The sequence below is a fragment of the Vitis riparia genome, chromosome 14 (genome assembly GCF_004353265.1).
Source record: "Vitis riparia cultivar Riparia Gloire de Montpellier isolate 1030 chromosome 14, EGFV_Vit.rip_1.0, whole genome shotgun sequence".
In the NCBI taxonomy this organism is placed as follows: Eukaryota; Viridiplantae; Streptophyta; class Magnoliopsida; order Vitales; family Vitaceae; genus Vitis; species Vitis riparia.
Window position 1 is genome coordinate 3,650,728 of NC_048444.1, and position 24,801 is coordinate 3,675,528.

Genomic DNA, 24,801 nt, shown 5'->3' on the forward strand with positions numbered 1-24,801 from the left:
TTCTGCACCAGATCTCGAGTTTCTAAGCTGTGTCTGTTCACCCAACATGGCCAGCAAGATGGCACCGATTTCATTGCAGCAAACGATCAAGGGTGACAGGAGCATGATAACAATGTCCGATGACAATGCGATGATGAAGCAAATCCATGCAACCCATGCTCATGACGGCCGAGAGATTGATGTTAGACCTCTTTACCAGCTGGTGGAGGACATTCTCAATCGCTCTACTCCGGGGGTTGATGCCATTGTCACGGTAGAATAATCCTGTTCCTCTTCTCTAGTAAAACCTATTTGAAACAAAAATAAAGCTTAGTTGATGATAAAGGCGTTTGTACTTGAACTTGTTTAATTAGCAAAATAAGTAGTTGCTAGCTAAATCAACTTTTTATTCCATTGCAGACAAGCCAAACACGCGTGGAAGCGTTGGAGGATAGGACCCAACATGCCGGTTTCATTGCCATGATTGAGGCATTGTCGTTTACTATTGATCGAATTTCCTGCGAGGTAACTATGAAAATTCCTTCTTCTTTTTTTTTTTTTGTCCTTTATTTGTGAGATTATTTATGTTGACATTTGCTAGATGAGTTATGTATTCAGATAGCATGCAAGTGTTCGGGAGGAGGAGATGCTCATGCAACCACGCTCTCTATATTCAACATGTTAGCAAGCTATTCGTGGGATGCAAAGCTGGTGCTAACCCTAGCAGCTTTTGCTTTGAACTATGGTGAATTCTGGCTCCTTGCCCAGATGTACTCATCCAACCAACTTGCCAAATCAGTTGCGATCCTTAAGCAAGTGCCCATCCTTTTGGAGCACTCCGCCCTTCTGAAACCCCGATTTGATGCACTTAACAATCTCATCCGAGCCATGATGGACGTGACCAGATGCATCATTGAGTTCAAGGAGTTGCCACCAATGTACATCACCCAGGATGTACCAGCACTATCCACAGCAATGGCCCATATCCCTACTGCTGTTTACTGGACCATTAGGAGTATTGTAGCCTGCGCAACTCAGATTACAAGCCTCACAAGCATGGGCCATGAGTATGTCTAGCTTCCCTCTATATCCTTGCTAATATATCATGCTTAAATCCTTCACCTTTGTCAGCATTATATCAACTGCTACACATTGCCTACTACTTTTCCTTCTCCCGACGAAGCTAGTGAACAAATTCCCAAATTTTATGTGAAATTATATAGCATGGCGGAACTGAGTCTGAAGAAAGCTTGTTCAGAAGACACTAATTTCGTTAATTAACTTGTGTGGAATTTATTTCAGGTACGCAATATCCACTACAAATGAGACGTGGGAACTATCCACCTTGGCTCACAAGATCAACAGCATACTCGACCATCTGAAGAAGCAACTTTTTATTTGTTATCAATACATAGGTAAGACAAGTAGGCTATTCCAATTTTATGGAAGCAAGTCTTTCACATGCTAGTACTGCAAACCACAAAAATGAATTGTATAGCTGATGAGTGGTTTCTATCTAATGCAGAGGAGAAAAGGAATGTTGAAACGTATCAAATGCTTCAGAATCTCTTCCAGAGTATCCATATTGACAACATGAAGATTCTCAAGGCACTGATTTATGCCAAGGATGATATGCAGCCGCTGGTTGATGGCTCTACGAAGAGAAGGGTTTGCTCTCCAAACACATTACAGCATCGTCACTGAACTTCATGGACAATCATATATAGACTAATTACTGAAACCGCAAATACTACTATGAGTGATGATTCACACTCAGACCATATATATTTAGAAATTAAAATTTTAATGTAGGTTTTTCTTTTTTCTTTTTTTTTTTTGGTGCAAAAACAGGTTCACATAGATGTGCTAAGGAGGAAGAATGTGTTGTTGCTCATATCAGACCTAGACATCTCTCAAGACGAGCTCTCCATTCTTGAGCAGATTTATAACGAGTCCCGGGTCCATGCGACTAGGATGGAGAGTCAGTATGAGGTTGTATGGGTCCCAATTGTGGACCACTCTTTGGAGTGGGCAGATCCCGTGCAAAAGCAGTTTGAAAATCTGCAGGCCACAATGCCATGGTTTTCAGTCCACAGTCCTACTCTGATTGATAAGGCAGTCATCAGGTTCATCAAAGAGGTGTGGCACTTCCGGAACAAGCCCATCCTTGTGGTACTGGACCCACAAGGAAAAGTGGTGAGCCCTAACGCAATCCACATGATGTGGATATGGGGAAGTAACGCCTTCCCTTTCACTAGTTTGAGAGAGGAAGCTCTGTGGAAGGAAGAGACTTGGAAGCTTGAGCTGCTGGTGGATGGCATTGACCCAACCATACTGAACTGGGTAAATTCATGTTTCACCAATCTTACAGACATTTGCATGTGCATGAATGACTTGCTTGAACAGATCTGTTAATATACTGGGGGACTTTTTATTTGATCAGATCAAGGAGGGAAAATTCATTTACTTATATGGAGGGACTGACATGGAGTGGATCCGAAAATTCACCACCACAGCAAAGGCGGTTGCATCAGCTGCACGGATTCCCCTAGAAATGGTGTACGTGGGAAAGAGCACCAAAAGGGAGCAAGTCCGAAGATGCATAGCATCCATCACTGCAGAGAAACTCAGCCACTGCTGGCAAGACCTCACCATGGTCTGGTTCTTCTGGACCCGGCTGGAGAGCATGTTGTTCTCCAAGATACAGCTAGGGCAGGCGGACGACCAGGACCCCATGATGCATGAAATCAAGAAACTCCTCAGCTACGACAAGGAAGGAGGGTGGGCTGTACTCAGCAAGGGATCTTTTACATTTGTCAATGGCCACGGCACCACTATTTTGCCTACCCTTTTGGCTTACGAGGAATGGCAAGAGCATGTCGTCACAAAGGGTTTTGATATAGCGTGCATGGACTACCATAGCAAGGTTCACAGCGACTCTCGCCCCTGCTGCCGCTTCGAGTTCCTGAGCACTTCTGGAAGGATTCCGGATAAGATGAAATGCCCAGAGTGCATCCGCAACATGGAGAAGTACATCACTTTCCTGTGCTGCCACGACGACCATAACATAAAGTCAATCTACTGAGCTACCAAAATCCAGCATTTCTTTCTACGAGCAGGCATGCATGCCTGCTGAAATAATATCGTTGCGTCTTTTCTCCCCTTCTGCCTCTCCATTAGTGTAATCAGATTTAAGTGTGAAATGTGAAGTGACTACCACCCTGTTGGTTGGTAATCCGATGCCTCTTAATAAGATAAAATGTTATGTAATGTCAGTTTACTATTGACAATACAGTGATTATCATTAATTAATTTAAGCAGAACGATACATTGTCACTTTTATAAAAAAAAATCTTTTTCCAATTTTTTTTATTTTTATTTTGGGATTCATGAAAGGCCAAAGATGACATCTCTTACCTGCATGCTAGTCCTCTTCTTGTTCGTCAACGGGTGCACTTGTAATATCCCCCATTGGGAGAAAAAGTTTCTAAAACTAGGTGTAAGTATTGGTCCCTTTTAATCTTGTATATACGTTTTAAAACTGTAAAAGCCTCTTTGATTTCAGAGCAAATAATATCTACACGATTGGGGGTTTGTTAAGTCCTGTGAAGAGTATTTGTCTATTTGGTTCAGTAATCGCATGAGACACGATGAGAACATTGTATCACCATGGGGATGTTTGTGATATTCATATTGGATAAAGGAGAAAGTTTTTTATACTATATAAGTATGGATCTCTTTTAATCATGTAAACGAGTTTTAAAGTCGTGAGAGCTTCTTTGGGCTCAAAGAACAATATCTATATGATTGGATGTGGGTTATTAAAACACTCGACATATCAAAGAGGACTAGAAAGTGTGAATTTTACAAAGAATTTAAAGGTCTTAAATTTTTTTCCTTTGTACGATAATTAGGAAGATAAAATATAGATAGACTGATTTGGTTTGATTTTGGTAAATCTATTTTACAGCCATCATTTTATTCATTTTATTTTCTCTAATTTTACAAGGTAGTAGTCAATTATTTTCTGAAGTAAAGACTTCATCAGTTTAATGATTGCTTCTACCTTCTACTACCAAATAGTATTAGTGGTGGCAAGTTTTGTCTTTTGTCTTTCCTTCAGTCTTTATTTCTCTATTTTCCTTTTGAAATTTCAAGAATTTGGATTGCCTTCTTTTGCTTTGGATTTTTCTTAGAAAAGCAACTAATTTTTGTGTCTTTAGTTATAAATAGCAATACCTCACGTTTTGCATTTGGGTTAATGCAAATGGGAATCATGGCATTGTGGAGCTTCTCTTATATGGAGAGTGTTTTCCTTACGTTGGTATAACCTTTCTATCCTTCTTGAAAACAGAACATATATGAGCATTAATTAAGGAGCTTGGACCGGAAGCACCTTAATTCAGTAGGATTTTTTACAGGCAGCTAAGAGATTTCAATCTAATTTTTATGGTCTTTTATGAGGGCCATGAAGTAAAGATTAGTGGCTGCTTGAAGCTATTGAACAAAGTTGGGTGCGGCAGTCCTAGGATCCTATTTTTGGAGAGAGGGTAGCATTGAGCTCAAGAAAGGATAGGGAATTGTGAAGGCTGGCATCCTGAGGGGAGTGGTAATAGTAGGAAAAGCAGGTTACCAAAGGGGGGAGAAAGAAAAACCCACTAAACAAAGTAGGGAAAAACTTCAAAAACTGGAAAGAATCCCGTGAAGGTGAAGGAAGTGTTAGCAAGAAGGACCCTGAAACCACCTTTCTCATTCAAGAAAGCATGAGATAGAAATGAAAACTTGTCGGATTTCATAACTACAATGGAGTATATGGAAGAAAACTTACGCGAAGAAGGAGAAATGGAAGCTTTTGAATGGCGGTGGCAGCATTGAATGGCGACAACAGCACTCAATGTGGTACAATCAAGAGTTTTTTCAATTTTCAATTTTGGGAGATAGGGCTTTTTACTCTATTGAAGAATGGAAAACCAGAAGGAGTTTTTTTTTTTTTTTTTTTTTCAAGCTCGGGTTACCAAGGCATTGGACCAAGCCCAACCCAAATTTAAATCTGATTGAAAAAAATGAACCCAAGCCCAATCTCAATTACATAAAAGGGAACCCAAATCCGCTCAAACATTTAGTTGAATTCGGGTTAAGTCAGTTAGCCCACCCAAATTACAGCCCTACCCGTCATAAGAAGTGCATAAAGAAAGAATAAAAGAGTGGGATCAACAATCCGAGAGAACTTCAAATCATATAGAAGTTACAAGTATGAAGCAAGATATGTTTTCTTCTTCATATTTTAAAACTATATTTGGTTCCATAAGGTATCAAGAAAAAAGAAAAAAAAATAATTTTCTTTTGTTTTGTTTTATTATAAAAAATACAAAATAAAACAAAATAATTAAAATTAATTAATAATTTATATATTTTTAAATTATTTAATCTTTAAATAATAGTGAGAAATAAGTTAAATGTGCTTGAAGAAACATATAAAAATAATGTATTGACTTTAAATATATATATATATATATATATATATATATATATATATATATATATATATATATATATATATATATATATATATTTCCTTCTATTTTTTCTCTATATTTTCTTTTCTTCATATTTTTTCAATGTTTTTAGAATCGGATTGATTATTAAATCAGAAAAATTATTAATTCATTATTCACCCGTAAGATCGACAATCGAAAACCATGACATCTTAAATATATAATTTATATATTATTAAAATTAAAAATAATTTAAAATTTTATATATTATTTAAAAATTAAAATTTTATTTGAAAATCACAAAATTATTTAAAAATCATAAAATTAGTTTCAAATTACAAATTTAAATTAAAATCAAAATTTTAAATTTATTTTTAAATCAAACACTTATTTTAAAATCAGAAATCTATTTAAAATTATAATGTTTTCATTAATTTAAATTAAAAGCAGAAGTTTTTAAAATCATAAAGTGAAAAAAATAAAAAATAAAAAATAAAATAAATAATAATGGATATTACTAATAAGGTAAATAGGAAGCGTAGGCTGGCAGCAGAAGAAGGATGGGGAGGGGCCCGGCTGAGGCAGGAGGCGCATGCTGGGAGCAGCATAAGGGTCGCGGCGGCTAAGGCCGAGCTGGAAGTGGGGGAAGGATATGGGGGTTTTTGAACCATTTGGTTCACCCGAAACCGGCTCAGGTCAGTCGGTTCATCGATCCAATTGTCAATTCCAACGGTTCGATTCATAACCGATCAGCGGTCGAATACATTGGACCGATCCAGTCTGATAGTCTGATTTTTAAAACACTGCATTTTTCCTCTAATTTTTAATTTTTTAAAAACAAAACATAATTTAAATGTTATTTTTCAAAAGTTTGATATTAAATACCAAATGAAATATTTTTCAACATAAACATAAATATAAGATTTTAAAAAATTGTTTTCCATTTTTAAAATTGCATAAATAAACTCTTTTGTCCAAACATGTTTTTTGTTTTTATTTTTGGAACTTTTTTTAAAAATAACTTGTCGAAAGCCTTATTTTTCAAGAATAATATAAAACCAATTTTTGTTTTCTATCTTAAATACATTCATGCCCTTAGTTTGTTGAGTGTTTGTACTTGGGTGGTGCCCCACCTTCGTAGTTTTCAACTGTGGGCCCATCAAGTGGGTTTGACCCAACTGAGTTTGAACTCAAATGAGGTTCAAACTGGCCCAATTACATATATGGGCTAATTCCTTTTAACATTTAAAATTTTTTATTTTGTAAGTATTAAAAAAAAAAAACAAACACTTCATTAAATCACTTTCAAACTAGACAGCCTCGGGGCCATTGACTACTAGCTGCAAGCCCGGGCTGCTTGGATCAGCAGTGAAACGGTTGCGTTTTGATGGAACAATAAATAGCCTGCAGTCATTTACGTCTCTCTGCTCCCGGAGTCCTCTTCTACTGCGAGACCCTCTATGGCTTCTTTTGTCCAGAAACTTGTAAGAAAATCATTGCCCACAAGAGTTATCACCGCATTAAATAACAAGCCACAAGCATCAAATCTCTTGATTCATCATCCCCATGTTGGCGAAACCAAGGTAAACTTTCTCACTCCCTACACAATCAATCAAATCCTCTTCTTCGGTTCACCTAAAGCATCCGATGCCGTGCATATGTACCCAAGTTTTCCATTTGGGTTTTGTTTAAACCCAATTTCATTAACTGGGTTGGTTCAATCTGAACCGAACGACGTCACATTGGGTGATTCCCAGACGGTTTGGGCTGATAGTGTAAAGAAAAAGCGGAAGAGGAAAATGAACAAGCACAAGTACAAGAAGCTGAGGAAGCGTCTTCAAAGACAGACCTAGATTCATTAGGTGAGAATCGATGTATTCCGGAAGGCATTAAACTTGTTGATTCTTCTAATTTTACATTTATATCTTGTGGAATGGAAATTCCCGCTTTTATTACTCTCAACTGCCAAAAGATGGTGGAAGAGATTGCCCAAGGGCTAACTGTTTGTGTTCACAGCTACTGTTTGTGATCCCGCATGTTCTTTTTTCCTTCTCTGTTTTATGCAATCATGCAGGGACATGGGCGCCAACCTCGCACATGCCCCCTCCACCAGTGGGGCTGTTAAGGTGACTCCAACATTAGCCACTCCTTTTAGGGTCCCTATGATTTTAAAAAGTAGTTGAAAGTGGCTTATACCCTCCTCAAGTCGCCAAGTGAAGCGGTAATTAGTTAAAGAAGGGGAGTCAGGGGGCCTCCCATGAGGGAAGTTCTAGTTTTTCAAAAGAAAAAAAACTGTTGGCTTCTTTTAAGGAGTGAAGGAATAGGAGCCCTGAACAGGTTCTTTTTTAATCCCCTGAAAGTTAATAAAGGTCTGCTACTATTTATTGAATATGTTCAAGCTAAACTGTTTCCTGCATGGGTTCTTTTGGAGGATTGGTGGTTCAAGCGCTGGGTCATTAGCTGATTGTAATGTTTTATTTTTGTTTAATGCACTCTACTGGATACGAGTGGAATTTTGATGAGATCATACAAATGCTATGCTATGTGGATAAACTTGTCCCGGAGCCCTGTTTATTCCCTTGATATGAGAAAGACGTCTTAGTTATATGGGAAATTTATTGACACATAGCTTATGGAAGAAATAACATAAATTAAAGGTTTCATATTTCAACTGAAGTCAATTCTGTTGATAGGAAAAAAGTCCATTACCATATGTGGAAGATCAAAATCTGGATGTCAAACAATGTTTGCTCTTGAAGATGGTGAGTTCATCTGCAATTTCATTGCCTAAAGAGAAACAAGTTGTGATAGATTTTTCCTTATTATAGGTCTATCTGATGAACCTAGAGTATGCATGAATGTGGAGAGATGCTTCTAAATCTTAAGCTTTTCTGAGAAACTGCTCCGTATGAAATAGAGCTTTTGTAAAACTAGAAGTAGATTGACCTTCTTTTATCTTGAGTACATGATCAATAAGGAGGGCAAAACTGAAGACAATGTTGCCCAAAGGATTGTAGTGGGATGGATGAAGAGGGAAAGTGCTTCTAGAGTATTTTGTGGTCATGTATAACCTAAAAAAAAAAGAAAATCATGGACAAGGTGTGTGATGAGGATGAATCTTCAAGAAATATATCAAGAAAGGGAATTAGTATTAGTTGTAATTAAAGTAGGATTAATATTACTTAGAATTAAATTAAGATTAATATTTTTTGGAATCAAATTAGGATTAACTAGTTAAGTTATAATATAATTATAATTTGAGTCATTATTAGAGTCCTAGTAGACTTTGGATGTTATAATTAGAATTAGAACCATAATAGGTTATTAAAGTCTTAGAATTTGAGCCTTATTAAAGTCTTTTCTTCATTGTTTCTTCTTTCTCTTTATTTCTTATCTTATAAGTTTCTTTACCATAAAATTTATTCCTTGTTCCTCTCCTTACACCCTAAAAATAAAACCCCAGTCCACCTACCCTTGAGTGTAGGCAACCATCTTAGGGTTATGCTGCATCAGTGTGTATCACATCAGAACACCAAAGGGAGTGACCCCTAGTACATTGAGAGTATTCAAGTTACTCCATCCTTGGGGACAGAAAAAAGGGCAAAAACAAAGGGACATGTAAGAAAAATATCAATCCCTCAGACCCATGCACATACCATGTTATAAATGAAGTCTAAGAAAGTCTCATGTCACTAGATGATCCTCTGTCCATGGTTACAAAGATTGCACGAAAATATCCTTGTACGATCTTTTTAAGTTCTCCACTTAAAAACTCTCCTATTGTGTTCCTTCTAGATGCACCTGGTGAAATAAAGAAAAGGGGCAGTTTTCCATATCTTCCAAAGGAAAAGGAAAATTTTATAAGATGGTTGTAAAGTAACTATAATTCATGTCATGAAACATCTGGTAGGCAAGCAGCAACTTGCCCTTAAAATGAACATTCCAGAAATACGAATGTTGAGATGGATGAGTGGGGCTATGAAATGGATAAAATAAGAAATAAAAGCATTATTGAGAAGTTAGACAAGCACATGCAGGACAAGGTATGAAAAAGTCATTTTGGATGGTTAGGGCATGTGAGTAATGCACCAGCAAGATGGGAGATTTGATTCAACTTCAAGGTTAAGATGAAGGCGAAGAACAATGTGATTAAGGAAAAGCAGAAAGCCATGATATCACATATTTAAGGGAAAAGAAGGTATTCCCAGGATAAAGCTTTATGGTGAAAAGGTTTATGTGTGGCCAACCCTAAATGGTTTGGGTGGAAGGTTTTGCAAAGCCAAGCTACTCTAAAAATTATTCACTTATTCCATGTCTGAGAGATAAGGAAGAGTGGCAAATTTGTCGGATATAGCCGATGATCTAGTGGTGAATAGTGAAATTCCCCTGTGACACAGTATTCTTGACTTGGCTTAATTTAGTGTACGCATCATTCGGTTGAATAGAAAGTGTTGCTCTAGAAAGTGTATTTAATTAATTTGAGAATGTTACCCTAGAAATGGTTAGATGGCAGAAAAGAAATTGTTAGCCAATCCATTCAGGATAAAGGCTCCATTGAGATGAATAAAACCCATTGTAGAATCTCAGTTTTATTTATCTCAAGTTCCATGTGGTCCAACATTTTGGGTTTTTCATTCTAGAGAATTCAGTTTTACTTTCTACTAAGTTTTAACTCCAGGGGCAGCATTAGATGACTTTTCTCCAATTGAACAACACTATGTGAATGTCAGCTTAAGAGTCCCTTGTGGTAAAAAAATAAATGCAGCAAGAAGGCTGTGGTAAAACAACAAATGTCAAAGAACTTCTCATTCATGATTTTCTCTCCTTTTTTATGGGTTGAAAATTGTAGGAAGATCATTTAAAATGGAAACAATCACTTAGAGATGCTTTGAAATGAAATCCGCAATGCCTAAGGCTTTATACTTTAAACTTCTAGGTCTACTCATGGATTCCAGGTTTTGTATGTATATTTTTTCTTTCTCATCCTGGAATTGCATTTTACTCCATACGAGACCTTGCATTCAGGAGCAGATCATTTGTAACTCAGAGGTCATGATTCAATTGTTATGGCTTGGTATGGGTAACCGCATTAAGTTTGACGTGATGCCCTTCATCATGCTAATGCCCCTGGGATGGGGAAAAACTTAGTCAAGTTAGGCATTTACTTTCAACAAGCCCAATATTTTAAACTTCATCTGTTCTTGAAGATGGGGATAGTTTGAATCTTTTCTTTCTTTTGTGTTTGGTGTTTTGTGTTGGGATTGGGATGGTGTTTGGTTGGCTGGGTGTTTGTTTGGTTTGGTTATAGATTGAAGGGTTGTTCAATTGTTCCAATGATTGCTTTGTGCTGAAATTATACCCTTGGATTTTTTTTCCTCTTGATATTTGAGGTTTTCTTTTGCCTTTCCACATGCAGCCTACATAGTTACTTAGCATGATGCAATACGTTCCTTGAGTTTTACATTTTGAATGAATTCAGTACACCCTATGCATACCATCATTAGCTACTAGTGGAGATAATAGGAAGTTTCTTTTTTAACTTGCATCATGTCATTGTGCCTATAAATATGTATCATTGGAGTCAGGTGGGGTTGAAGAGAATCACCTACCAGAGATGTTGCTTAGGGTCTATCACTATGCCAGTTGTGGTTGACCAGGGGTCAAATGTTTTATTCAATCTCAACCCAGTGTATGTACTTTTGTATCTTAAACAATGGAACATTAGCACTGGGACACCTACTGTTGTTGGACAAGCCGTCCTAGTGATTCAAGATACAACCTTCTAGTATTTGAATAGCACCACTGCTCTAAAAGAATTGGGTGGTTCCCACTGTTTCTTGTAAAGGGGACAACCCGTCTTGGTGAGTTGAATTGCCTCTCTTGTATTGATCAACAAGACACTACAATCATAGAAGAATTGGATGACACGCACTGGTCCAGATGAAGGATACGTAAAATAACATTCTCTTAGTTTTTTATCAGAATACGGATAGCAGTTGCCCACTCTAAAAAATTGGCTATTGTAGTCATTCCAACTAGACATGTGACCAAAAAAAAGTGAAATCCTGTACTTTTCCCATGCTTTAGAGCATGTTATCTGGGGTTGTGATGAACATGGATATATTTCTCCAGATGCCATTAGGCAAAAAAGAGGGGAAGACACCTCATGGGCTTCTAGGCTGTGGTTGCCTTAGCCTATCCTTGTTTGATTTCTCATGTTAGAACCATAGGGACCAACAGAAATGTAAGAATAAAACCCATGTGAGCATCTTCAACGTCTCTACCCACAGACATGTCTCATCATCCCCTCGCAATAATAGGAAGATGCAGTCAAAATGTGAGTGAGACCCACCACTTCTTTTTTCTTTCTCCTCTTATCCTTATGGTCCTCATGATGACACAAACATTCATTTATTTTGTCATTGTTCTTTCCTTCTTAACCTCTAATTATATTAGTTGGTGCCTAAGTCATTTCCCCCTCCTTTCTTGTGACCTTGATTCCAGGCTTAGCCCTCTAATTTGGCCCCATAATGCCATGGCTTACACATTAGCTGTTGTATAGTAGAGCAGGGCCTACCACTTGACAGGTCCACCCTACAGAATATCTGAACCCTGGAAATCAATATGATCATATTTGACCAGATGAACTTGTATATCATGTACCATCTGATTTTTCAAAGATTTCTCCTAACTTTTTCTCAGGGAGTGTCGGGGGATCTTCTACGAGATGAGCAGTGAATAATCAAAGGAACCAAGGTCAAGGGCATGGCAGAAACTGAAAAAATAAAAATGATTCTTTGTTTGTTTTGAATCGTTGTTTGATGGTGAACTGGGTCTTGGGTCGCTGCACTTAAGTGTATTTGATAGTAAGTAAATTTGGATTGTGAATTCCAACATGGGGTTACAATCCACAAAAGGAACTTTGCCCACCACATCTTTTCCTTGAGACCTTAGCTTTGATGCTTCTTTCCCTTTCAATCCTTTTCGAAAACATCTGTGTCATTGGTCATTACAAGCAACCTTTGAAACTTCAAACTTTCACATTAATGTTCAGATAAGTAGTGCCCAGACCTTAAATTTATTGTGTAGAGTCTCAGCCTGCCAAATAGACGTAGAGGATTCTGAACCACAGGGGAAAAAAAATGGTTTTCCCAAATTGGGGCCCAAGGAAATCAGGCCTATCAAACATCCGTCATGCTGTGGGTGTTTTAAATGAGCAGCAGTGGTTTGTTTGGAAATTATCAGGAAAAGATGATATGGTTGTTTGAACGTGGTTAGCCAAGTTATTGATTCCAGCTGGCTGTGGCTGCCCAGGCTTAAGAGGGAACCTATTTGGATTGCCTAATTTGACGCTCAGGCCCCCAACTGTTCCACACGTTTCCTGGGAAAATTTAATTAAAGAAAAAAAAAAAATCAATGAAGGAGGATTGTGCCAAAAACTACAAAAGCCCATCCACTTCAGTCTCATTGTATTTATCAATTTGATGCCAAAACCGGAGTCAACTAGGTCAATTTAACCCCTTGCTGTTGAGGTATGATCTTGAATGTTTTGGACCAAAAAAAAAAAAAAAAACAAAAAATAATAAGAAAAGCTGGAAAATGTATATATTAAAAAAAAAAAATCACTCCAAGTTTTGGAAAATATATTTGCGAACAATTTTTTATTTAATTTTACATTTAATATATTTCATTTAGTACTTTTGTACTTTATGAAAATATATGCCTTTTAAAGTCAAATTTCCAAATATGCAACAAATTCAAATATTGGGTTATTTTGTTTAAGAAAAAAAATAAAAATAAATAAATAAATAGATCACTTTCCTTGGAATGGGGATTTCAAATATTCTGAAAACAAAAAATCAATCATTTTCAGTTGGTAGATTCTAGAGGAGGAGAAATGAAAGGAAAAAAGAAAAAAAGAAAAAGAAAAAGAAAAGAAAAAAACTAGGGGCACAGTGTCTGTTTCACATGATCCCAAAAATAATGGAAGGTCCATGCCTTGCTACTTAGCTACTCCAAGAAAAGTGATAGTAAAGCTCTCCCCTCCATCTTAGTCTCCAAAAGCATCTTCTGGAAAATCAAAGAAAAAGAAGGAAAGAGAGAATGTCTATCTGATTTTAGTTCAGATAGAGATAGAGGGAGTGTTGAGAGTCTTGAGAGACAGAGTGGAATTTAGAGAGAGGAGTTGAAAACTTTGAGAGAGGTGGAGATGGGTGGAGTTACTTCATCCATGGCTGCCAAGTTCGCCTTCTTTCCACCCAACCCACCATCTTACAAGCTCATCAGGGACGACCTCACTGGGCTGTTGCTTCTCAGTCCCTTCCCGCACCGTGAAAACGTGGAGGTGCTCAAATTGCCCACTCGTCGGGGCACCGAGATTGTGGCGGTGTATGTTCGGCACCCCATGGCGACCTCAACCCTTCTCTACTCTCATGGCAACGCCGCCGATCTGGGCCAGATGTATGAGCTCTTCATCGAATTGAGCATCCACTTGAGAGTTAATCTCATGGGGTACTGTCTTCTTCTTCTTAATGCAATATTCAGCTTCTCTTTCTTTTGTCTCTTACTGTTTTGTGAGTTTTGGATCTGGGTTTTGATACTGCAGCTGATTTGTGTAGGAAAAAAAGGGGAAAAAAAAAATAGAGAGTTCCGGCGTCGGGGATTTTGGTTTCACAGTGGTTTGTGTCAAGAGAGACTTTTGGCGTCTGGGTTTTTTAGATGTATTTAGTTGTGCTCGCTTCCATTTTTTTGATGATTTTGTTTATTTATTTCCTTTTTATTTAAAAGAAATGGAAAATTTAGAGTGCTGAGCCGGGATTCTCGGAAATTTGCTGAACATGGAGATTTGGCTGGTTATAGTGAGAATTTTAGTTTGGATCCCTCTTTGCATTTGGGTTTAATTGGAAGTTATTAGATATTGGGGGCGTTAAATGATGTAATTCAAGCCATAGTTTGCTGAAAGGTGGTTTAATTTCCTAGAGGTGGTGTTCAGTCTCTGTCAATTGATCCATATTTTTCTTCTGTAAGGCATAGAGTATAAGAGTTTATGACCCCTTTGCCTATTTAGCACACCTTTCCTAGAATCGATCAATTGATCTCCATTAGAAGACCAATGCCATTTTGAGGATTGATCCAAGATCAGTTGTTAATGATTGTTTGTTAGATCCATAAATAATCAAATTGAAGAGGTTTCCATAGAAGAGTTGAAAATTGCCAATTTGGCACATAGCTTAATTTTCTTTCTTGAAATGATGTAGTACTGTAGTGATCTTCTTTCTAGTTGTTATCGCATGTTCCTTTTAGTAGAGTTTGATTCATAACCGAATTCTATTGGATGAGATGAGAAAAAACACTGTTGCTACCAGTGTATCTCACTGTGGATATTATGGGGTATTTTTTCATTCTTCCTTTTTTTATGATTTAATGGGGATTTTATCAGCTAATGTTTATGTTTTGAATTTGATTTTTAATTTGAAGGTTTCAATTGCACACTTGATTCAAATTTTAGAACTACACTAATAACATGTGTATTAACCATTAAGTGCTGAGTGCAGAAGCTCTATACTTGCCTATCAATAACATGCCTTGGTGACTGGTTTTTAGGAAATTCTTGTGACTGTTAAACTTTTGAAATCTAGTCAAAGATTCCCAAGGACTTATCAATATTATACTTTGGTGACTGGATTTTTGTTTGAGGAAATACTTTCTGGTTAACTCTTTAATGGGGTTTTGCTAGGTGCCTTATTAATATGTATTGTTAATTTGCTTAGAAAAAATTGTAGTCGGGTATCACATAGTTTATTACAAGGTAAAACTCTATTTAAACTTTATAAAAAAATTTAATAGTAAAGAACTAAATAGGTTGCGAAGGTTCAAACAGATTTAGTTGAAATAATAATGAGACATTGTTCTAGAATTGCTCTCAAGGAACCGTTGGTTGGCAAAAGTTTTCATGAGGCAAATTTGGAAGTTACTCCTGTATCTTATCTTCAGAAATGATGCGTGGTATTAGGAGTTTTCAATAATAAATATGTTAGGAAAATTTACCTGTACCTTGGGTCTGTACATTACCACCTTTATTTTATTCCCTTGTTACCGTTTGTTTTAGTTTCAAATTTTGACATCATTTAGTTTAGTTACACAACACTAGACCGGTACAGAGGATCATTTTGGAGAATGTGCTTGCTTTGGGCAGCATCTGTGTCATGTGTCATGTTTATATTCAATTTCACGATCTTAAAGCTCCCAGCTTTTCTACTTTTAAATGAATTACCAAATGCTGATGCCAGCTCTATGTATAATGATTTCACAATCTATTCCTTGGACACAACATTATTCCTTGGAGACAACATTAAATTTTTCTTTCTTTCCTTAGTTGGCAACCTTTTAAATGGTCACAAAACCATTTCAGATGACTCTCAAAAATATAGCCATGCTTACAAGACTAGCACTCACATGCAAAACATTCTTGTAATAAAAAATAAAAGTGAAAGCCATATATTAGTTATTCTGCATGTGATCACAAGATGAGAAAAAAGTGAATTGATGTTGGTTGGGACAATGATGCATGATCTTAGAATTCTTCAATATTTTGTTTCTCTCTGATTGATACATTGTCTTGTGCTGAGGCCTAGTTAGTAATAATAACTTCAGGGGCAATGATATACAATCTGATGATGCAAATCAAAATAAAATTCATATGTTGCTGTCTTCCACTGTGCCCTAGAGTTATTATTACTAACTAGGTCTCAGCACAAGACAATGTATCAATCAGAGAGATACAAAATATTGAAGAATTCTAAGGCCATGTATCATTGCCCCAACCAACATCAATTCACTTTTTTCTTACCATGTGATCACATGCAGAATAACTACTATATATGGCTTTCAAATTACTACATGATTACTATAACTTTATCACATGCCTCATTATAGGGTGCAAAGTTAACTTCCATATATAATCTGATGAAGCAAATCAAAATAAAATTCATATGTTGTTGTTTTCCTTTGTGCCCTAGAGTTGTTATTACTAACTAGGCCTCAGCACAAGACAATATATCAATCAGAGAGATACAGAATATTGAAGAATTCTAAGGTCATGCATCATTGCCCCAACCAACATCAATTCACTTTTTTCTTACCTTGTGATCACATGCAGAATAACTAATATATGGCTTTCAAATTACTACATGATTACTCTCTTACTTTATCACATGCCTCATTATAGGTTGCAAAGTTAACTTCCTTCATTGCTTGCTTGTGTCTCTGTTTCCAGAGGAGTATGCTATCCACATTAGTGGGACTAAATACCATAAGCTAAATGAGACGAGCATTCTTATTATTCCCACTTGTATCTTCAAAGTGGAGAAATATTCTTAAATATGCATTAGTTGACAATTAAGCATGGGAATACACTTTTCTCACTCACATCTGTAACTATATGCAGGTACGATTATTCTGGGTACGGGCAATCATCTGGGAAGGTTTGTTGCTTTCTTTTCTATTCATGATAAAAAGATTTCACTTATGTTTGCTAATGGCAATACAATAGTAGCTGAAATTGTCATCTAAAACCCATATGTTGCCTGTATTGTAGCCAAGTGAGCAGAATACATATGCAGATATTGAAGCTGTATACAAGTGTCTTGAAGAGAGCTATGGTGCAAAGCAGGAAGATATCATCCTTTATGGCCAATCTGTTGGGAGTGGCCCAACATTGGATCTTGCTGCTAGGCTGCCTCAGTTAAGAGCTGTTGTTTTGCATAGTCCTATACTTTCAGGTTTAAGAGTTATGTATCCTGTAAAGCGAACATACTGGTTTGACATTTATAAGGTATCTTCTTCAAAATATCTAGCATTACTTTATATATATATATATATATATATATATATATATATATATTAATTGAAAAATAATTGCATTTATTTTTTATGGAATTGAGTGCTGGTTTCTGTTGATTGTGTGCAGAACATTGACAAAATTCCACTGGTTAATTGTCCTGTGCTCATCATTCATGTAAGTATGTCATGTCAAACATTCTTAATTTTCTTTTTCCCGAATAAGAAGAATTGAGTGTGGTGGTTGTAAAATCATGCCCATATTCTTTCTAGATGTATACTTTATTGTGTGACTGGCATGAAGATGATTAGATTTGTTTCTTCTTTGTTTTGAATATAATTTTGGGTTAATGATGGAATTTAACAATTTCTAGTTTATTCTGGAGGCTTTTCTAGTTTCAATTTTACTAAGTGGCCAAGAAATCACATGCTAGTACTTCTTTTACATTACACTAGTACTACTTTTACATCTATTTAACTCTCAAATAAGTTATTTGTTAAAGCATGTTTTTTGTGTTGTAATTGAAGGTTGGACTGAGGACTTAAAGAACATATTGGTATTCTCAACAATATATCGATGTTGTAAACTTTTTCAGCCATAACCATAAACCTACATCATTCATTACTTTAATTGTTGTTTTTTAACCTTCATAATTTTTCCATGTCTCAAGTTTTATGGTAGTTTGAGACAATGATTAGTATGTATTAATTGAGATTGATGTCACTTCATTGTCTGTCTTTTTGAATTTTTTTATCTGCATTTTGCACCTTCATCCTTCACGATTGATGATGCACCATGCATGTTTGATCATTTGTCAGTTTGGTTCTAATCCTATTCTTTTCAACTGTCAGTCAATTCTAGGCTTTGTTGGTCTTTGGGTCTATGCAAGGACCATAAACCAAACAAGCTGTCATTTTAGTGAGCAATATATGGCCACTTTTGATGATTGACAAGCAGACACAATAAATTCACTCAGGGTAAAAGAAATAGATCCACTCAAGTCCTATCAAAATTAATAAATAAATAACTTCACTTAAGGTAAAAGAAATATAACAGTTCCTATCTGGTTAATCTCTTTTTTTTTTTTCTTTTATAGGCAAACGGGTAAGTATGTATTAAAAGTGCTTAAGAGGAGGCGTAGTACAGTACGCACGAAGTATACAAAAAACGCCCAATGGCAACAAATGAAATAAACAGAAAGACCCCTCTCCTTACTTTAAGCTCAACCAATCTACAAAATCTATCATTGACATTGTGTGATCCTCTATATACAGCCCAATTCCCAAAAGTATACAAAAAAAACAGATTTGACTGTTTGGTTGGATTGCTCAACAGCATTAAAAGCCCTTTTGTTCCTCTCCTTCCAAACCAACAAGTTTCCTCTAACTAAATAATGCATAACCCACTCCACTCCAAAAAGAGAAAAAATCAAGTGTCACACCATTCTTGCTTTGGAACAATGTAGAAGCAAGTGATCTGCCGTTTCCTCCGCTCCTTTGCACAAGTAACATCTACTTGGAAGAGTCCAACCCCTCCTTTTGAGCTGGTTAATCTCTATGAGAAGGAAATATTGCTGCATCTGGATCTCAACTGATGGAAAAGGGGGATAATGGCCATCACTGTAGGAGATATTCTAGAACCATTTTAAAGTTGATTTTTTACCATTACACATTCAGTAATCTTTGGATAACCATCTCCTCACCCATGGATGATGTATATAGGCTCCCAATTTCCCTTGCAATGCATAGATGAAGAAAGGCAGGTTGAGTTTCAGAAGTTGTTTTTCCGAGATAAGAGAGTGATGGTGGTGATCATGAATATAGGTGTTCAGTGAAAGAAGGATCCAGGTAACCTAAGTCGGGCCCTATTAGTTATCCAATCACGATTCATATTCCCTGTCGTATTCACAAAAACACTGGTGTTTGCTGACATCATGAACTTTTCTGTAAGACTGATATACAGGTGGCTTGGTCTGCAACTGAGCAGAGCTTGTCTTGTATGCTTTCTTGACCAAACTGATTTCTAAGTCATGGAGAGTTCACCTATTTTAATATAATACCTCTAGTCCTTTCAAAATTTCTGTTTATATGCTTCAATTTACTAACTCAATGCAGATTTTGTGAAGAAGAGTGTACTGTTGCTGTTGGATGCAGTGCTCATCTTTTTTTTTATCCATATGCTTGTGTTCTATGTTGCTTGAAATATTTGCATAGGCAGAGCTGAATAAGATAAAAGGACATCCAGCTTCCTGATTCTTGTCGATGTTTATAATATTAGATCTCATGTCTTCTCAAAAATTTGGGAAAAATACCATAAGAATTCTAACCCTTGACAAGCCTTCAACCGTAACAATTTCTGTAGTGTCATTCATTAATCAGTAACTCTTAGTATCAAGAAGATTATGAGAGCTACATGTATTAACATAAAGTTGGGACTATCTCAGATGTTATTTTTATTTAAACCTCTTTTATTTTGATTATTTTATATCTTTTTGTGTAGGGAACTTCAGATGAAGTAGTTGATTGTTCCCATGGCAAGCAACTCTGGGAACTGTGTAAAGAGAAGTATGAACCTCTATGGCTTAAAGGAGGGAACCACTGTGATTTAGAGCTCTATCCTGAGTATATCAGGCATCTCAAGAAATTTGTATCAACTGTGGAGAAATCGCCTTCCCAGAGGAACAGTTCTAGGAGAAGCACAGATCAGTTTGAGCAGTCTCGGAGGAGTACTGATGTTTTCGAGGTTTCAAGGAAAAGCACCGACCGGAGAGAGAAACCAAGGCAGAGCACTGACAGACTTGAAAAACAGAAAAACCTGTCCAATAATGCTGATAAGCTAGAAAAGTTAAGAATGTCTTTTGACCAAATGGAAAGGTCTCGGAGAAGTGTTGATTGCCATGAGAAGTCCCGGAAAAGCATTGACCACCAACTGGAAAGAGCTCGGAAGAGTGTGGACCGATTGGAACGAATACGAACTGGGTAATTCTAAAACAAAAAATTCAGGTGCTGGTTTGCTCCTGTGGGGGAAAAATTATTTGTTTGTTTTTTCTTATTTATGGTTTATCGGCTGTGTAGTTGGCTTGTGGAAGTTCTATAACAACTCTAGCATGAAATGAGAAAGGGTTTGGTGTTATGATGGGATCACTCTATTTGATTCTGGTCCTGTGTCTGTTTAGTTTCTGCCATGTTAGGTACGGAAGCAAGGGTTTCCTCCCTTATTTTGAGTTCCAATATGGAGAAGATTTCCTTCTCTAATCAGATCATCGGCAATACCTAAAGGCTGATCTGAGATGGATAAGAAAATCCTCGTTCAGGCACAAGTACCTTCCAGCTCTGACCATGCTATTCCAAACGTCACCCAGAAAAGGAAACAATAACGAAAATATAGGAACCTTCACAGACTATCTACACAGCAGAAGTTGCCGATTATGAAGTGTATAACAAAACTTCTACAAAAATGTACAGCATGGGGATATGGGTAATCATCATATGGGGATTCCAGGTCCATCATATACAATTTTATGGGAACAGCTTGCAGGTGGGGTTCATACCTTGATCTTGGTCCATCATGGTTGGTAGTGGTTCTCAAGCACTGTAGATCTTCATGCCAGAAAGTTGGCGAACTGGAATCCGCCCAACAATGATCCTCTTATAAGACCGTACTTTTGATGGATTATGGTAGGTTTGAGAGATCCATCAATAGTTTTCCCCGCTGTTCAAGCCTAGGGTTGTAGGGTCTAAACCTTGCAAACTCTCAGATGCCAGTGGATAAGTAGGTAACTTCACCAACATCTGATGAAGACCCCTATTTTATAGCAATTTTTCTGAGGTCTATGTGCTTTGAACCAACATGTATATCGATAAAAAAGTGTGCCTTCTAGATGCTTTTGAGGGTTCTTCAATTTAAAATATATTTCTAAGCATTCTTTCCCTTTAAAATGTATTTCAGAAAATTAGGCTACTAATTTTACCCATGGCTTAGAATGAGGTGTTAACAGCAACTGTTCACTTAAATTTAAAAATTAAGGGGTCAAATTTAGGTCCTTAGATTAATGGACCTTGCTTAAGACCAGATGATCCTCAGTTCCATACACGTAAGGTATATGTTGGGGAATTACTAAGGAATTTGCATGACTTTATCAGATTCATAAGTTCATCAGCAAATGGAATACTTAAGATGTCTGAAATAGAGGAAGAACATGGAATGCAGGAACTTCTAAGAAGAGTTAATTTCATCTTCCTTCTACAGAGGGAACAAGCCTGAAGCCTCCCTTGTCCTTACATGCTGCATTTGTAACTGTGTTTGTCATATTGCAGAAAGTTGTGAATTAACAGTTGAAAGTTTCGGTTGAGTCTTATGTTTCATGCTAGTTTCACAAACAACTACTACTTTTATCTTTGGAATGGAGGGAAACATTGGTTTATTCCTGGAAGAGTCAACAGTACTGAGCAGAGCCTTCCAACAGGTTGAGTCTGGGTGTGTGCTCACTATATTCAACTATAGCCGAGGGTGGAAGACGCCCCATGCTGATTTCATGCACTGCAGTGAAAAGCGGGAATAGTTCGAGCCATCCACGGTGACTTAAAACCTCATAAACCTCTCTTGCTGTCGAAACACCCTTAAGAAAAACAAGGAAAATAACGATAAGCAGAGTGTCGAAAACACTTACATTCAATAGCTAATGCTGCAAGAGTTTGAAATCTAAACAATAGTAGTCCTCAAAATGCTATGGTTTATGGGATAGTTATGAATTGCTGTTATGCTTGGAATACATGATATGCATGCTACTGTGATTACTATGATTAGTTCTAGCATGGTAGATACCTGTAGCTTCTGACCTTGCAACATCTCTGCTTCAAGCTCATCGAAAGACCTGCATGTGAGAATCACCAAGGTTACAAACAATGGGCCTTTAGGCTATACTTGGATTAAGTTCTGTGCACCAGAAATATCTATCATAGAGTAACCTTTTCCCTCCATTCCTTGCAAAAGCCTCTGCAACTTTCCTGTTTCTTCCTCCCACTGCCATGGACAACAATATGGTTATTTTCTAAGGAAAAGCTTTAAAAATTAATCTATCTGCTTCCTTACAGCATGTTGTGATGAGATCAGCTATGCCACAGCTCTCAAAGAAGGTACTGTCTCTAACAGATGAGAACAGCAACTTGGAGAAAGCCTTCATCTCCCTTAGACCAATTCTCATAATTGCAGCCTAGAATATCACAAACAGTTGAGATCAAACCGTTGTACCCAGAATTTTGCATGGAGTGACGAGTTTAAACCATGCCCAGTATTTTCACTTACCTTGGTGTTATTTCCCATCTCCAACCCATCCACAAAACCTGTTATATTTAAGAGAAATTCAGATCAATTCCTCCATTTACTCATCAAATTTTGTGAGGAAAACAGAGAACTAGAAAAAAAAAAAAAGGGAAAACGAAAAAAAAAAAAAAATAAAACACCGAACAAACAAACAAACCTGCTGCAATGGCCACAACATTCTTCAGGGTTCCACATAGTTCAACGCCTTCCACATCCTGGACCTGTTCTTTCATTAAAAAAGAGGTTCAAGTAAGTTATGCCTTCAATTTTCACCATATTTGTAATATAGTAGAAGCCCAAGGTATTAGTTGTAGTAATGCTTCTGCATAGCAATGTATCATGTTCTGATCAAACCTAAAATGATTCCTTTGATTCTCATTAGATGACTTTGGGTAATCATGTGTTTTTCATAAGTTGGATGGTGTTTATTATTAGATGAATGCGGGTATCAGACTCACAGCTGAAACCATGAAATATGGAGTACTAAACAGTCGAACCCATCTCTCTGCAATATCTCTGTTCTCTCTGTATCCAACTGTTGCTTCACTAAACTTCTCCACAGCGATCTGCATATCAAGTCTCAAATGTTGAGTAGGGCCAACTGTGGAATGGGATGGTGTAGGAATTGATCATATGAACAAACCGGAATTACCTCATTAGCAATGTTGGCACCCATTAGAACACAACAATTGATTCCTAGCAAGTCAGTAATGAGAGTGGAGATCATGCATGGGCCTTCCATTTTGACCTCCATTCCTTTGATGAGGGAAATAGCCTCCGCATCTCCCCTTATCTTCCCAACAAGCCTCTTGCATATACCCTCCATGAATTGGTGTGGGGTCACAAACACCAACATGGTTGCATCCTTCACTGCACAATTTTTCGCCAATCAGAACCACAAGCCAAAGCAAACGCATATCCACCACACAATAAACAAATGACTCATAATCCAAGTCAAAATTCTCAGAAGATCTTCGAATTTTGTTACCTGCGTGTTCAAGGTCTGGGTCCGCAACAACATTTTTGCCAAGCTTTATACCAGGAAGGTATTTAACATTTTCCTGAGAAATTATATGAAATGTTTCAAGAATTGGAACACACTTCTGAAAAGAAAGTATAATAAAGGCGCAAGTAGGCTTTACATTGTTTTGGTTGATGACTTCTGAGAGTTTCTCACCGCTTGGTAATATCTCCTCAAACACCCACATCCTTACTTCATCTGAATTTCATATCAAAACGTAAAATTCAAACTGGGTTTGGGTTCAACATTGTGTTCCACAATTGGGAACAATAATATATCCGGGTCTAATCACCGACACATGTTTGCATGCAAAAGTAGAATTAATTAAAGACTGAACTAACCATGGAATGAGCTAAGCTTGAGAGTATTGGAGGCAATGAGCTTTGCAGCCACACTGCCCCAATTTCCACTACCCACCACGGTGACCTTAGATTTATGAAGCTGCTCAACATCTGAGAAGTTGGTCTCTGATGCGGTTTCATCTTCAAAAGCTGGAGCCATGTAGAGGGGGAGAGAGATCTAGAGAGAGAGAGAGAAAGAGAGAAATGTGTGGACAAGAGCAGGAGGAGGAGGAGAGAAAGGGAAGAGGAACACGAGGAGAGTGAGGAGAGAGGGAATATAAGGGAAGATGAAGGTTCAGCGGAGACGGAGAAGCCAGACACGTATCGAGAGAAACAATGTGTATTTATGTTCCTTTTCAAACCTGACGATCTCCCCTATGCTTATACCAAAAAGTCGCTACCCTTCCTCGCTTGCCTCTTTTGTCGCCACAGTGTGAACCCATTTGCCTTTTGCATCTGCCTCACCGACCACCCTAATTGCACCGCGGCTCTGCCCTCCCATATCTCCATGGGAAAAATGTTTCTTTCTGTGGAAAACTTGTTTCCAACTCCTGCAAATTCAATGGGATATCATTTTATTTTTTAAAAATAAAAAATAAAAAGATCATCAATATTATGTTAAAATGGAATAGGTACTGGATGATTGAAGCGAACATCCTTGATAGTTTTTCCTTAAAAATACATCCTTCAATGTCATCAGGTTATTTAATGGAAACTCCGAGCTTTTAACATCTCCAAGTCGGGCCCCTATGCCTTTCAATTTATGCAAGCTCCCAGACTGCCCATGCAGGAAAAAAGACCCAT

At 37.2% G+C, this 24,801-nt stretch overlaps 3 protein-coding genes and 1 long non-coding RNA gene across 5 annotated transcripts; 3 read left to right on the top strand and 1 right to left on the bottom strand.

Moving 5' to 3' along the window:
• On the top strand, positions 1-3,303 carry LOC117929766 (protein SIEVE ELEMENT OCCLUSION B-like). The gene is made up of 7 exons (XM_034850165.1): positions 1-253; positions 400-504; positions 598-1,046; positions 1,282-1,394; positions 1,505-1,647; positions 1,831-2,322; positions 2,423-3,303. The coding sequence occupies exons 1-7, from the start codon at positions 47-49 to the stop codon at positions 3,062-3,064; spliced, it is 2,151 nt and encodes a 716-aa protein (XP_034706056.1). The 5' UTR covers positions 1-46; the 3' UTR covers positions 3,065-3,303.
• A 3,537-nt stretch (positions 3,304-6,840) lies between these two features.
• LOC117931139 lies at positions 6,841-12,401 on the top strand. Its single transcript, XR_004653983.1, has 2 exons — positions 6,841-7,336; positions 12,177-12,401. It is a non-coding gene; the product is annotated as an uncharacterized LOC117931139 (long non-coding RNA).
• Positions 12,402-13,415: 1,014 nt separating this feature from the next.
• On the top strand, positions 13,416-20,456 carry LOC117930225 (alpha/beta hydrolase domain-containing protein 17C-like). Of its 2 annotated transcripts, none has more exons than XM_034850756.1 (5): positions 13,416-13,985; positions 16,921-16,957; positions 17,071-17,307; positions 17,443-17,494; positions 19,813-19,927. In XM_034850756.1, exons 1-5 carry the CDS (start codon positions 13,684-13,686, stop codon positions 19,824-19,826), a joined length of 642 nt encoding a protein of 213 aa, XP_034706647.1. In that variant the 5' UTR covers positions 13,416-13,683; the 3' UTR covers positions 19,827-19,927. The 2 variants fall into 2 exon arrangements, with proteins under 2 accessions (XP_034706647.1, XP_034706646.1); XM_034850755.1 differs by having other exon boundaries at positions 13,428-13,985; positions 17,443-17,490; positions 19,813-20,456.
• Positions 20,457-21,517: 1,061 nt separating this feature from the next.
• Positions 21,518-24,354, bottom strand: LOC117930224 (glycerol-3-phosphate dehydrogenase [NAD(+)]). Its single transcript, XM_034850754.1, has 11 exons — positions 23,998-24,354; positions 23,778-23,854; positions 23,624-23,696; positions 23,288-23,505; positions 23,094-23,201; positions 22,793-22,856; positions 22,618-22,655; positions 22,405-22,525; positions 22,281-22,335; positions 22,138-22,186; positions 21,518-21,931 (listed from the first exon to the last, which is right to left on the bottom strand). The coding sequence occupies exons 1-11, from the start codon at positions 24,155-24,157 to the stop codon at positions 21,749-21,751; spliced, it is 1,146 nt and encodes a 381-aa protein (XP_034706645.1). The 5' UTR covers positions 24,158-24,354; the 3' UTR covers positions 21,518-21,748.
• Between the last annotated feature and the right edge of the window lie 447 nt (positions 24,355-24,801).